Genomic DNA, 15,241 nt, shown 5'->3' with positions numbered 1-15,241 from the left:
GTAAATAAAACAATGCAATGCTTTAAAATCCTAAAATAGATTATGAAAATGTAGTATTTACCAATATTTATTATCTTTTCTGAAAAACGTGTCAATTGTAGAAACCAATTTAGTAATAGAGATCAAAACATATGAATTGTAAAGGATTAGATGATAGATTTATTATTATTTATTATTATTATTATTGGATTTTAGAGACAGGGTTTCTCTGTGTATCCCTGGATGTCCCGGAACTGTCTCTGTGGACCAGGCTAGCCTCAAACTCACAGAGATCCACCTGCCTCTGCTTCCTAAGGGCTGAGATTAAAGGCACGTGCTACCATCACCCAGTGAGAATAGATAATTTCATATCCATTTCATGTAAAAGCTATTTTTTTCATCCAGGTTAAATATTCAACTACATTTAAATTATAAAAGATAAGCAGATGGAATGTTTCCACCAACTTTAATACACTGAGAAAAGCAACTGGAGACATGCAGAGAAGCTATCGTCTCCTAATTAATACTCTCCTTTGTTTTGCTTAAATAGACAACAACTTTGATATTTCCTGGGATATGCTGATCTGAGGGGGAAAGTTAAGTTCTGCGTCGCCTCACTATGAAGCTGCGCACTTTATTATAGGCGGCAAACAATGATTGAACAAAGAGACGATAAGTGGGACCTTCATAGCAGGCTCTGTAGGGGAAAGGGATTTCCTCTCATGTCACCACCTGCTTTTTGTGGAGAGAGAGAGAGAGAGAGAGAGAGAGAGAGAGAGAGAGAGAGAGAGACTGAGATTGAGACCATGAAAAACTAACAGCAAAATATGATCGTGGAGAGTCTAAAGAGTAACTATGAGTTCCCATACTATCCCTGGTATCCAGAAAATTATCCAGAAAGAGAATAATAAAAATACTTTTCAGGTATTTAATTATCTCGTCATAATTCCCATAAATTCTAAAAAAAATGACATAAAATATTTCAAACCAACTATCCTGGGTTATATAGAAGGATCATTGATGGTTCAATTAAAGTTAAAATTTAATACAAAATTGTATCAGCCAAATTATTTCTCAAAATCCTTCTGTAACTTAATGTCTTTGTGGCAATTCCTCCAAATTATAATTTTGACTAATTATATTATTGTTTTGAGTAGGAATTAGATGTACAGCATCAGTTTTGATTACATAAACATTTAGGTGCAATGAAAATATTTTCTGAAATACTTAGTAGAATTTTTCACACACTTCTCTTATTTTTTTGTTTTATTTTTAATTACATGTATTTGCAAGTGTGTGTGTGTGTGTGTGTGTGTGTGTGTGTAGTGTACAGGAGTTTACTTCCCAGTGGAGGCCAGAAAAGGGCACCAGATCTCCTAGAGCTAAAGTTACATGTTGCTATGAGCCACCCAACGTAGCTGCTCCTAACCAAACTCAGGTCTTCTGGAAGAGCAACAAGTTTTTTTTTTTCTTTTTAATAGCAAAGCCATGTCTCCAGCTCCTTCTCTTGACTTTGAAGGTCTTTAAAATATTTGAACTTGTATTTGAAAGTAAATCTCCTCAAATTCCTTATGGAAATGTGGTAAATAAATTAAAAGTTAATACAGATACTCTTTAAAATATTTTAACTACAAACAAGATGTATTCTAATTTATTATAAAAACTTCATACTTATATAAGGATTCAGATTCACTAATACTATCACAAGCTAATAAAATTTATATGTGTCAGGTAACTGTTCCTCAAATATATATGAAAAAAATCTAATTTTGCCAGCATTCAGAAATATATATTCAAATCCATATATTTCTAATAAATTGAACCTCAGAATATTTCAACAAGGTCATAAAGCCATTAAGAATAATAGTATTTTGAACAATAGGCTTCCCCTATGTGTAGGGTAAAATGTGAATATTGGTACATAAAAATAATCAAAACATTAAAAAAAAAACAATTTTAATGTGCTAATTTTTTTTAATATAATGCCAAGCAGTGCTTAAGGAAATAATTAGTTTGTAAATTGAAAAGAGCAGTGGAATTTGGTTAATTTTCTGTAAATGGTATATATACATATATACATATGTATATATATGTGTATATACATATATATAAATATGTATATATTTTTTATATACATATATATATACACATATGTATATATACCATTAAATGATCCAAAACATCCAACAGAACCACTTCTGGGAATCTATCATGTAAACAAAATTAAAATCTCATTAAAAATTTTAATACACAAATATATTTTTATATTGATCTGAATTGAATGTTCAAAAACGTAAATTTTATTTCTTCAGCAGAAGAGTTCATTTCATGGTATCATATCAACTTAAATTATTATCTAACATCTATTCAACAACACAGTAAATAATTTTACTACTTTATAAGTCAGTTATGTGAATGCTTGTGAGGATGATCATGGTTGCACATGACTGCAATACCAATCACCCCTTACATAGCAAGACTGTCTCACAAAATCTAAACTGAAAAAAATAACAAAGCAAATTAAAAAACATGTTAATTTAAAAACTTTAAAAGACAAAAGATATGGTAACATGATTTTATAACAGGGTAAGAAATTATTAGATGTCTTTTCTCTTTCCTTTAATTATTGAACTCTATAATGTCCAGAGTCTTTACATATGTCAAGTATATTCTCCATAGAAATATATACTCTCATCAGAATTCAGATTAGAAATGGAATGAACTCAAAACAGCTCGAGTCAACTGCAGCACATCTTAGATGAAAAACAACTTGGGGTTCTACGTGTGTGAGCCATGTCTCTGTGGAGGGCAGAGGTCAATGTCAAGTGTCTTTCTCAATCACTCTCCAGGTTCTTTCTTGAGAATGGATCCCTCATTCATCCCACAGATTGGCTACACTGGCTGAGCAACAATCCTGCAGCAGCACCAACTCCTTAATTGAGCGACTGATGTCAGAGCTCAGGCCCTCGGACTTGGGCAGCAAGCACTTCAATCATTGACTCAGCTTCCCAGCCAAAACTCTGGAACAGGATGCAATAACCTCTGGGTAACAAGAATTTAAAAGCCTGATGGAGCAGGACCTGGTTTCTGAAGCCTTTTATTTTCTTTATACTATATAACATTCTCTGCCAACTTCTCTACCAATGTGTACATAAAGAAAGAGATAATATCTCTCCAAATACTTAATAGTAGTTTCTGAATTTTAAACTTAAATATTGATTTTTTGATATCCTTAAACTTTTGATTAAATTTGCTGAAGTCTGTCTTAGCAATTCACCATTTTATAGGAATAATTATAACACATAACTGCTGTGGAATAATCCTTCTGTACACTGTGAATATGTATTACTCGCCTTGGTTAATAAAGAGTTGACTGACCTATAGCTGGGCAGGAAGAGATTAGGTGGGACAGCTAGACTAGGAGGATTCTGGGAAGAAGGAGAGCAGAGTCAGGGAATCACCAGGAAACAAAGAGGGAGAAAGACATGATGGAGAGCAGGTAAAGCCAAGTGACAATACACAGATTAAAAGAAATGGATTAATTTAAGTTATAAGAGCTAGTTAAAGATAAGCCTAAGTGATCAGCTGATGACTTATAATTAATATTGAGTCTGCATGTCAGTTATTTGGGAACTGGTAGGCAGGAAAGAAAAGTCTTCCTATATATAACATTATGATTCACTTATTTTGGTTGTGATGAAGCAGCAGAAAATACAGATCTGTCAGTAACTCTGCTTCCATGGATTCGTTTCTCTATTACAGAGGGTTTTTTCAATACTGAAGTAGGAGAAATAAATAACATCAAATGCACTTTTTCAATATTTGAGAGACCATCTCTGCATGTCACTTATGAAGCATGCACTGGCTGTGCTTTCAGTATTCCACATACAAAACTCATGCCTACTTCTCCACTCGTGATGAGTGAACAAACTACCTTTGAAGCACTGTGATGGAAAATGGGTCAGTACTCACTAAAACTCAGTTTCACACTTCTGACTGTATGCTTCATTTCCATGTAAAACAAAAGAAAATTTGTGACTAACAAGTAAATATAACTAAGCAAAACTGCTTTGCTTGACAGAAAATCTAATTGCTTGTATAAGTGTTAGAACCAAATATTCATTTGCTATATTTAGTGTAATTATCACAAAGTAACACTCTTGAAGATAAAAATTATAAAATCAGTGTCAGTGTTTCATGAATTAAATGTTTGTTAATAAATACAATTAGTATACTATCAAGAAAATTGATGATAAATTTGTATTTTTTTTTTTGTCTTTGAGATTATAATTACAGTGTCTTATCCTTCACTTTCACCTCCAAAGCCTACTTAGCGCTTCCTCAAATCCGTAGCCAAATTATTTTCAAATAACAAATACTAATTCTAATTCTGTGGCTGGCATATTGTGCGCCCCAATAAACTTATATGGGGTCAGAGAACAGAACAGCCACAATATTAAACATAGAGGATAGAGAGTGGTAGCACACACCTTTAATCCTAGCATTCCAGAGGCAGAGATCCGCTTGGATCTCTGTGAGTTCAAGGCCACACTAGAAATAGAGCCAGGTACAGTGGCACACACCTTTAATCTTAGGAAGTGATGGCAGGAAGCAGAAAGATCTATAAAGTGTGAGGACCAGGCTTTTTAAGCTTTTAGGCTTTCGAGCAGTAGTTCAGCTGAGATCCATTCCAGTGAGGACTCAAGAGGCTTTTAGTCTGAGGAAGCAGGATCAGCTGAGGAGTTGGCCAGGTGAGGTTGGCTGTGGCTTGTTCTGTTTCTCTAATCTCTCAGTTTTCACCCCAATAGCTGGCACTGAGTTTTTTTTTTATTAATAAAACCTTTTAAAATTTGTGTTACATAATTCTCTTATTCTGATACCGCTCAATAAACTGTGAAAAACATTTTTGTATTCATTGACAGACTGTCCTTAATACCCATTCTGCATCATTAAGATCACATGTACTCTCTTTAGAATAGGAAAGACATCACAAGCAAACCATCTATGTTAGTGAAAAGATTAGATCTTTATAAAGAAGCTTAGTGTGGAGATAGGGAGAAGGCTCAGCAGCTGGAAACACTTGGAGAGGACCTGGGTTTTGTTCTAAGCACCCACACGACAACTCACAACCATTTGTACCTCTAGTTCCAGGGGATCGTGTTCCATAGTCAGACTTCTGTGGGAACTAGGCACACATATGGAGCACACACATACAGGCATACACACATACAGGCAAAACACTCTCACAGAAAGTAAAAAGAAAGAAAAAAAAACCCACTTAGGTTTTCATCTATGAAAGAGGAAAATATGTGTTTTTCACAGTTTTATTGTACAAATTAAGATAATTTGTGAAAGATGGTTAATAGGATACCAGAAATTTTAGTACTCAGTTAAATCTGTTATTTGAAAACATTAGTAGAGCTGTATATTCTGGGAGTTGTAATGGATCAGTACAATACGTATATTTTGTATCATGTGCTCAACCTTGCAAAGGTAACACACATATCTAAGCTACTGTAGCACACACTGAAGAACACACAGGTGTGCTGGTTCAGAAACAGACAACTAGAAAGCCATTTCTAATACAGAAAGGCCAGTGAGCAGTCAGTACAAATTAGATAAGCAAAACACCCTCACTACATCTAACTAATATTTTCCTTTTGCCATCTAACATTCTCTTTAACTGTGTCAAATCCAGTTTCAGCTAAGTAATAATTTAATGTAAAAAATTTTAATACTCACATCAAGATCATCCTTAGCATTGTAGTAGACAACTTCATTGCTCTAAAAAGAGAAAAGAATGTTGCATTGATTATAGAGTATAAAAAAGAAATACTGGACCTAACAACACACTTCTGACTATTTTAAGTAACAAGCAATACTGCTTTTAAATTATTTCCTATGAAACCCATAGACACCCTAACATTTTTAGAAACACCGAAGCAGTAAATCAGAACAACCAGAACAGCACATCTTGCAGCAGAAAGAATCCCAGTCCAGGACTAAGAAACATCATCCATGGAAAAAAAAAATAAGGATTTCACGGTGAATGTATCCTTAGCATACCCAGATAAACACATAAACATGATAAATAATGAACACTATGAAAATTAGGTAAGACAATTTTTATATTAGTTTTAAAAGCTTTTAATCTTCATATATAACTTTCCACAATGTTTACAGTTGAAGACATAATACATAATGTCAGAAAATTTTCATGAGATTTAAGTAGCAAAATTCAGATAGTAAAGAGTTATTATATGTGTGACCAAATTATATGTGTCAGATTATATAACTATCAAGTTATATGTTAATATTATTTCTCACTGGGTGATGGTGGCACATGCCCTTAATCCCAGCACTTGGGAAGCAGAGGTAAGTGGATCTCTGAGTTCAAGGCTAGCTTGGTCTACATAGCAAGTTCCAGAGCAGCCAGGGCTTCACAAAGAAGCCTTGTATTAACAAAAAAAAAAAAAAAAAAAAAAAAAAAAAAGCAAAAAATTATTTATGCTATTCTTGTGAAGTAGTAAATTAGTGTCTACATTTCAGAAAGAATAAACAATCAACAGTTTCTTTAAACATGATTTTGCTGAAATATACTAAAATGTGTTCTTTTAGATCTAGTTTTTTATGTGTGAGAGTTCTGTCTCATGTACATATGTGTATCGTGTTCATGCCTAGTGCTTATGGAGGGCAGAAAAGCGAGCTGGATCCCCTGTAACTGACGAGCTGCCATGTAGGCTCTGGACACTGAATTCAGATCTTTTGCAAGTATAACTAATGCTCAAAGTTGTTGATCCGTTATCAACAATTTGATGGCTTCCAAAATACTGAAATATTAATTAGGGCTATAAACTGTGCTGCAGAAGGACAGTGTCATGGGTCAGGACAAATTGACTGCAGTTGTGATTTTTTTCTATTCAATTCCTTTTTTACTTGTCATCAAGAGCTTAAGTTTTTGTTTCATCTTTTTTAAACTTATCATCCTTTTTTTTTTATAAGAATAGAACATTTTTTTTTTTTTTTTTTTTTTTTTTTTTTTTTTTTTCAATGCATTCCTTCTTGAATGGTTTTTTTTTTTTTTTGCAGTTCGTCAATGGTAACTATTAATCGTTAGCTACATCAGGGATTTCAAATTCCTTTTCTTGCATCAAGAGGCTATTTGTTATGCACACTTTATTCAGCATAAGACAAATTCTGGACAAACTAAAAAAAAAAAAAAAAAAAAAAAAAAAAAAAAAAAAAAAAAAAAAAAAAATAAAAATTTGACTAACAATAAAACATTTATTCAGCATGGACAAAAAAAAAAAAAAAAAAAAAAAAAAAAAAAAAAAAAAAAAAAAAAAAAAAAAAAAAAAAAAAAAAAAAAAAAAACAAAAATTCTAAAACTGTGTGAAAAGCAAGTTTATTATACACTATTTTTAAAGGAACCTTACTTGGGCTGTATTTTAAAAACATATTAAGTTGAGGTACAGGCCACACCTATCAGAAAAAGAGGTGAGTGCCCCACCTGCCAGCTGAGTTGGCCCATTCCCTAGATTCTGGTCCACAAGACCTATCCCACAGCCCTTATCCTCCAGCCTCCACCTCCACCACTGCCGAGCCCTGCCCCCACCTCAGAGGACTCCTATAGCTCAAGTGCAAGCCACACCAGTCAGAAGAATGGGTGTATGACCCTCCCTTCCAGCCAAACTGCCCCACTCCCCAAATTCTGTTCTCCAAGACCCATTCACAGCTCTTGCCCCACTAATTCCTCAACCCCACCACTGCTGGGTCCTTCCCTCATCCTGGCCAACTGCCACTGCTAAGGTGTAGGTCACATCAGTCAGAAGAACAGGTGAGGGAACTGCCTGTCAACTGAAATGCCCTGCTTCCAACATTTTGTTCCCCATGACCCATCCTACAGACCTATTCCTCCCACCTCATCATCACCCCTGTGGCCAGCCCTTCCCCCAATTTGAGCTGACTTCACCTGCTCAGGTGCAAGCCACACAGCCAGTCAGAGAAACAGGTGCAGGCCACACCAGTCAGAAGAACAGAGAACCCCTTACTGTAACAAATGCCAAGCTAACAGCCAGAAGGCCAGTTCCCAATCTGGACAGAGACTCCCTAATAGATCAGAGGTCACACCAGCTGTCAGAAATTCAGGCCACAAAGACAAGAACGCTAAAGAAGAAACAGAAACCAAGTAACAGAACATCTATCCAACAAAGGCAAACTCAGAAATTAGAACCTAGACATTCCAAACCCAGATGCCTAAACACCAGTGTAAGAATACAATCAATAACAGCCTGGCCAATATGGCACCACCAGAGCCCAGCTATCCTGACATTAAGACCTGAATATGTTAATGCAGCAGAAGCATAAGAAAACTACCTTAAAACTAACTTTGTGAAGACGCTAGAGGTCCTTAAAGAGGAAATTTAAAACTCCCTTAAAGAAATTGAGGAAATTAATCAAAGAAATTTGAGGAAATCAATAAATCCATTAACGAATACAAAGAAAGTCAAGAAAAAACCAAGTGGTGAAGGAAACTAATCAAGACTTGTAAATCAAAACAGAAGCAATCAAGAAAACACAAACTGAGGGAATTCTGAAATGAAAAACATAAGTAAGCAAACAGAAACTATAGACACAAGTATCACCAATAAAATACAAAAGATGGAAGAGAGAATCTCAGGCACTGAATATGACAGAAGAAACAGATTCATCAGTCAAAGAAAATGCTAAATCTAAAAATCTCATAACAAAATACACAGGGAATCTAGGACACTATGAAAAGACCAAACATAAGAATAATAGGAATAGAAGAAGGTGAAGAATCTCAGCTCAAAAACCCAGAAAATATGTTTAATAAAGTCATAGAAGAAAATTTTCCTAACCTAAAGAAGGAAATGCCTATAAAGGTACAAAAAGTATACAGAACATCAAATAGATTGGATCAGAAAAGAAAGTTAACACATCATATAATAATCAAATCACTAAACACATAGAATAAAGAAAGAATATGAAAAGCTACAAAGGAAAAAGACCAAGTAACATATAAAGGCAGACCTATCAGAATTATACCCTACTTCTCAATGGAGATTTTAAAAGCCAAAAGTGCCTGGACAGATGTCTTGAAAACTCTAAGAGAGCACAGATGCCAACCCAGCAAAACTTTCAATCACCATAGATGGAATAAACAAGATATTCCATGATAAAGTCAGATTTAAGCATTATCTCTCCATAAATCCATCCTTACAGAAGGTATTTGAAGGAAAACTCCTACAAAATAAAGTTAAATACATCCACAAAAACACATGCAATAATCACACACCAGCAAACTCCAAAGAAGGGAAACACATACACACCTACTACCACCACCACCAAAACCAAAATCAAGAAACTAGACAACATCAGACCAAATAATCCAATTAAAAGTGAGGTACAGATCTAAATAATGAATTTTCAACAAAGCAATCTCAAATAAAGAATTGTTCCACACCCTTAGCCTTCAAGGAATTGTAAATCAAAATGACTCTGAGATTCCATGGTACACCTGTCAGAATGACTAAGATCAAAACACGAGTGACAGCTCATGCTGGAGAGGCTGTGGAGTGAGGGGAGCAGCGCTCCATTGTTGGTGGGAGTGCAGACTTGTACGGCCACTTTGGAAATCAATGTGGCAGTTTCTCACAAAACAGGGAATTGATATACCTCAAGACCCAGCTATACTACTCCTGGGCATATGCCCAAAGCACACTCTACCATACCACAAGGACATTTGCTCAACTATGTTCATAGTAGCTTTATTTGTAATAGCCAGAAACTAGAAACAACCTAGATGTCCCTCAACCAAAGAACAGATAAAGAAAATGTGGCATGTGTATACAATGGAGTATTACTCAACTGTTAAAAACAATGACATCATGAAATTTGCAGACAAATGGATGCACTAGAAGAGATCATCCTGAGTGAGGTAACCTACGCTCAGAAAGACAAACACGATATGCACTCATTCATAAGTGAGTATCAGCTGTAAAGTAAAGGATAAGTAAGGTACAATCTGCAGACCCAGAGAAGCTAAGTAGCAAGGAGGTCTCAAGGGCAGACACATGATCGTGCTGTGAGGGGGAAATAGAGTAGACTTTGTGGATGTAGAGAGGGGCTTGTATTGGGGTGGGGATGGAAACAGGAAGAATCAGGTTGGGAGAAGACAGAGGGAAAGACTACAGGGAGAGACAACTGGAGTCTGGGGCATCTCTGGAATGAGATAGAAATCTAGAGCAATGGAAACCCCAGATATCTATGAGGATGACTCTAGTTGAGAACCCTATAGGGAATACAGAGCCTGAACAGACCATCTTCTGTAACGAGACAAGTTGTCCAGTGGAAGCATTGGGATACCAATCCAATCACGAAACCTTCGACCTACAATCTGTCCTGCCTACAAGATGTGCTGGGTTAAAGGCGGCACAGAAATTGTGGGAGTGGCCAACCAATGACTGATCCAGCTTGAGACCCATGCCATAAGAAGGAGCTCATCTTGACACTGCCTGGAGGGCCAGAAATCCAGAGGCTAGATAGCCAGACACCTTAGGATAGAATCAAACAAGACTGTCTAAAAAAAAAGTCAATGAAATGATTCCTAATAATATTCTGCTATAATGGTAGATTGAAGCCTAGCCCAATGGTCATCAGAGAGGCTTCATCCAGCAACTAGTGGAAACAGATGCAGACCACAGCCAAGCATTAGGTGTAGCTTGGAGAATCCTGAGGAGGAGAGGGAGGAGGGATTGTAGGAGCCATAGGGGTCAAGAAAACTCACAGAATCAGCTACCTGGGCTTATAGGCGCTCACAGAAACTGAACCTACAACTAGGGAGCCCACATGGGACTGGCCTAGGCCCTCTGCACGTATCTCACAATTGCGTAGCTTGGTCTTCTTGTGGGACTCTGACAGTAGGAATAGGGGCTGTCTGTCTCTGTTGCTTGCTTTTGGGACCCTTTCCTCCTACCAGGTTGCTTTGTACAGCCTTTTAATAGAAGAGTAGGTACCTAGTCTCACTGCAACTTGATATATGATGGCTGGTTGATATCCATGGGAAGTCTGACCTTTTCTGAAGAGAAACAGAGGAATGGATGGGGTGGAGGGGGGAGTCTGGCAGGAGAGGAGGGAGGGGAAACTGTGGTTGGCATGTAAAAACAAACAGACAAAATAAATAAATACAAAAACACATAGTAAGTTGTTATAACTGTCTTATAGAAAAAATACGTGAAAGTCATGACATTTAGAAAAAAGTAGTAAATGAAGTCACTTTGGAAGTATGGACATGTGGCTCTACAGTTATGTGCATGTACTGCTCTCTTATGGGACCTGAGTTCAGTTGCCAACAGGAACATAGGATGGCTTGTGATCACCTGTCACTCTAAGCTCCAGGAAACTTGAATCTCTCTTAAGGATTCTGGGCATTTTCACTCACTCAATGCATCTCTCTCTCTCTCTCTCTCTCTCTCTCTCTCTCTCTTCTCTCTCTCTCTCTCTCTCTCTCTGGCACACACACCTCTGGCACGCACACACACACACACACACACATACACACACACACATACACACACACACACACACACACACACACACACACACTTATAAATCTTTTGAAAAACTGTCACTTTTTTCATGTGTTCACAAGTCTCAGTATATGTCTGAATGTATGCATCTCCATGAAGGAAAACATACTTTCCTTTCCCAACTTATAAAAATAGAAACCAGGACCCACCTTTTGTTGTTGATTTGAAAAACCCATCTGATATTGAGGAGACTAAATTAGTCTCCATGAAGACTAAGGAACCCAAAATTGTAAGTATTAAAAATTATGATTCACCTCCCGGATTAAAACCTATATATTGGAATTTGTGTCAGAAAGAAATGATTGAACTTTAAAAATTATCATTTGGTTTTTGAAGTGCCTGGGTAGTGAACTTTAATGAGCACAGAATGTCCAATTCCTGAAACTTCTTACAGCATCCCTTGTGAATGGATTAAACACAAAAGCAGGAGACACTCACGTGTCCCCCGAGACCTACACCTAATCACTGCTTTATTGATTCCACTTGCAATGCAGTCATTTAGGCGTCTGAGACAATTTTCAGTTTAGAATGAGGATCCTGACAACAATTTAAACACAGAGTAAGTTAGTCTCCATTGTAGACTTCATTCTGTGTCACATGCTTCTTGCATTTACAAAATCAGAACATGTAGAAAGCTGAGGGAAGCTGTGCGACATTCCAAGCACTATTGTGCCATGTCAGGAAAAGCAGGAAATAAATTAAACCCACCCTCTCTTCCTGGAAACAGTTCAGTTTCACAGCACAACCTGGGGGTGTAGGATTCCATTTGGTAGAGAGTACTAGAGTGAATAGACTCAACTGACTACTCAAATTGTTTCCTATATGTGACCATGGACAGAGCTTACGCCTTCTACTCAGGAGGTGAGGGTGTCCCACAGGCTGTCAGGAGATGATCAAAAATGACATGGCAAGCCAGGAGTAACTCAAACTGAACATTTTGATTCTGCTAAGATAAATTCTAGATGAAATTTAAATTCAGCCAAGTAAAATTAAACTCTTAAAAATTCAAGCTTGAGGATTTCTAACATACTCCCATTTTTACTTACTATATTTTATATAAATCCTGTTATTTAACTATATTTTCAAAAAATATAGTTAAATAACTATATTTTGTTCATTTCTCCTAAAACTGTTTTGGAAAATGATTTCTGAAATTTATTGAAATTTTATGCATTTATACCAGGTCTTCTGGGTTTGAGATGACACCATTCATTATGCTTGATATGTTAAAATGAACTGAAGACAAATGCTACACATGTGTGTTTGATTTAATTTGAATATATGTGTAATATACAAACTATATATAAGTACATAAGTTATGTTACACTGAATTAGTCATAAAATCGTAGACTGAACATCTGCATTCCTTTTTGATGCCAAATATGTAAAGTTTTCTATTTTAAAAGAGTTCATTCTTAACATAGTTTTTTTATATGATCTAAATATATTTATATTTAGGATAAATGTGTCTTTGGAGAAGATAAGGCAATGATAAGGCACCAAGTCAAATGTCTGTTCTTGGGTTGGGAAGGTGACCGACCTTACAGGAATGAGCAACACCTAGCGACACACACCCTACATATCTATGTCTTCTCGGCCAGTGAAAGTCATGTGGCTTTAGGACCACCGCCAGTAAATGTCACGTGGCATATATTTCATTATTTCCTTACTAAACCTAACACAAAAGTTTAATTGGTCCATTCATTAGGATGAATGTGTATAAGAACCAGGATTTGGAGATTTTGAATTGGTTACACAGTCCTCATCTATGGAAAAATCCTAAAATATTAACACGAGCAAATTTTGTAACCATATTAAATATTTTTCTGGTTCCAGTTTCTTATATTTTCCTTTAGAAAATAACAATATTTTTGTTTGGAATTTTTATTTATATATTTTGCAACATTGTTTGCTTCAGAAATAATTAAGTTTCAGAGATCTCATATTAGGAAGAAAAAAACATACTGCAGTATGTGCAGTAATGTTAAACTAAATCAGCATGCAATAAAGTGAATCAAGTCATGGAGCCACCAAACTATGCAGAATAAGATAAAGATACAATTCACAGAAATAAAGAGTAAGTTATTAACTCAAGCAGATTCTATACTCAGATATTATAAGACAGAGAATTTTGATTAGAATGAACTCACTACCAAAAGTAAATTAGTAGAGGAAATTTTATTTTTAAAGAAAAAAAAGTTGAATACTAAAGACACAGACTTGAAGAAGAGGCACAAGTCTTAGCTGGGTCCTTCTCCCTTGGCAGTATTCCCGCCTCCAGCCCACTTAACCTTTGTTTAGGAAGATTTCCAGAGCAGCATAAGGAGTCAGATCCCAAACCCTCAACAGTTACTTCCATGTAGGTGTTCTATGACTTGAATCACTTTATGGCACTTGGATTTAGTTTAACGGTTCTCACATACCTTAGTATGTATTTTATGTAGCAGAAACAAGAGCTGCAAATGAGAAGAATAACTGCTGTTATCCCTAATGATGACCATCAGCAATTATTCCGACTACCTTCTCAGTGCTAAGTGCTGGAGAACAGGATGACTAAATCTACGTTCTCACCAAGGGAGCAAAGGCACCTACCTCAGTACCTAAGTGGCCAGGCGAATCGGTGAGGTCAGGCAAAACCCTAATATGCTACATTAAAAATCTCTTGGTATTTGTAGTTAGCAGATAATTAGACATCTCAAAGAATTAACTCTATTTCCTCTTCATTAACAAGAAGACAAGGGAGATTGGGGGACTCTTAATTACTTACCTAGCCTCCCTAAAATTTCCCTGAGTCCTTCCTTTCAGAAAGTAGTCAGATCAATATAACTTGCTGGTTTAATTCATCTACAGCATGTAAACTAACAACCATAGGTATTAGTGATAGAATAAGTTATTGTGTTTCTTAACTAGACTAAATATTTTGATGAAAATTATTGAACATCATCACCTAAGAAAATAGTTCAGATAGAAACAGTAGTTTTCAGAATAAGGTAAAATATTATGGAATTAAGCCAGAAACAGCTTTAACTAGATCATGGATTAGTGAAACCTCCAGAGGGCTATTTTTTCATAATTCAGTCATCTCAGATGACAAAAACAAATTGTTTTGTTTCTGATTTTAACCAAGTAAGTTAGATGTGTATTATCTCCTTGAGATAAATTTACTTTATATGATCGTTCTAATATAATACTGCTGCTTGGTAAAATTTAAAATGTCCCCTAGTAACTTGAGAGATACATTACTTTATTCTCTTGGTATCTATTGGGAACCAAAAATCAAATCTGGGCAAAATAGCCTACTCCATCTTAAAAATGTATATTATGAGTGACAGCTCCAGCATGCCAGTTTCCTATAAAAGTTGTTCTCTGATGAATAGCTATGTTAAAGTCTGAGGTCTCGGAACTAAGTTCCTCTGTAGAAATAAGATCCTTCTAAAGGTAAATATTAAATATTGGAACCAAAAGCTATGAATGTATAATCCACAGCCTAAATGTGTGACATTCTCAATATTCCAATAGAGATAAACTTTCTGTAAAATGGGTAATTCTTTTTCTTTGGTGATACCCTTGCTTCCACACAGCCTGAAACATTACACGCAAAAAAAATATTCTACAAAGATTTTTCTATTAAAGCAGGATTTTGATTAATT

At 35.8% G+C, this 15,241-nt stretch overlaps 1 protein-coding gene across 4 annotated transcripts in view; it reads right to left on the bottom strand.

The window, feature by feature from the left end:
• The window catches only part of Cacna2d1 (calcium voltage-gated channel auxiliary subunit alpha2delta 1), a 432,593-nt gene that overhangs the window by 172,277 nt on the left and 245,075 nt on the right, over positions 1-15,241 (bottom strand). For all 4 annotated transcript variants that reach the window (XM_037203556.1, XM_028862005.2, XM_028862012.2 and 1 more), the window contains exon 5: positions 5,722-5,763. In XM_037203556.1, the coding sequence (XP_037059451.1) occupies positions 5,722-5,763 (42 nt within the window). The remainder of the gene's footprint in view (positions 1-5,721; positions 5,764-15,241) is intronic.

Source organism: Peromyscus leucopus, chromosome 3 (assembly GCF_004664715.2).
Source record: "Peromyscus leucopus breed LL Stock chromosome 3, UCI_PerLeu_2.1, whole genome shotgun sequence".
NCBI classification, from domain to species: domain Eukaryota; kingdom Metazoa; phylum Chordata; class Mammalia; order Rodentia; family Cricetidae; genus Peromyscus; species Peromyscus leucopus.
The sequence above is the reverse complement of the archived record's forward strand: the minus strand, read 5'-3'. Positions and strand labels throughout refer to the sequence as shown.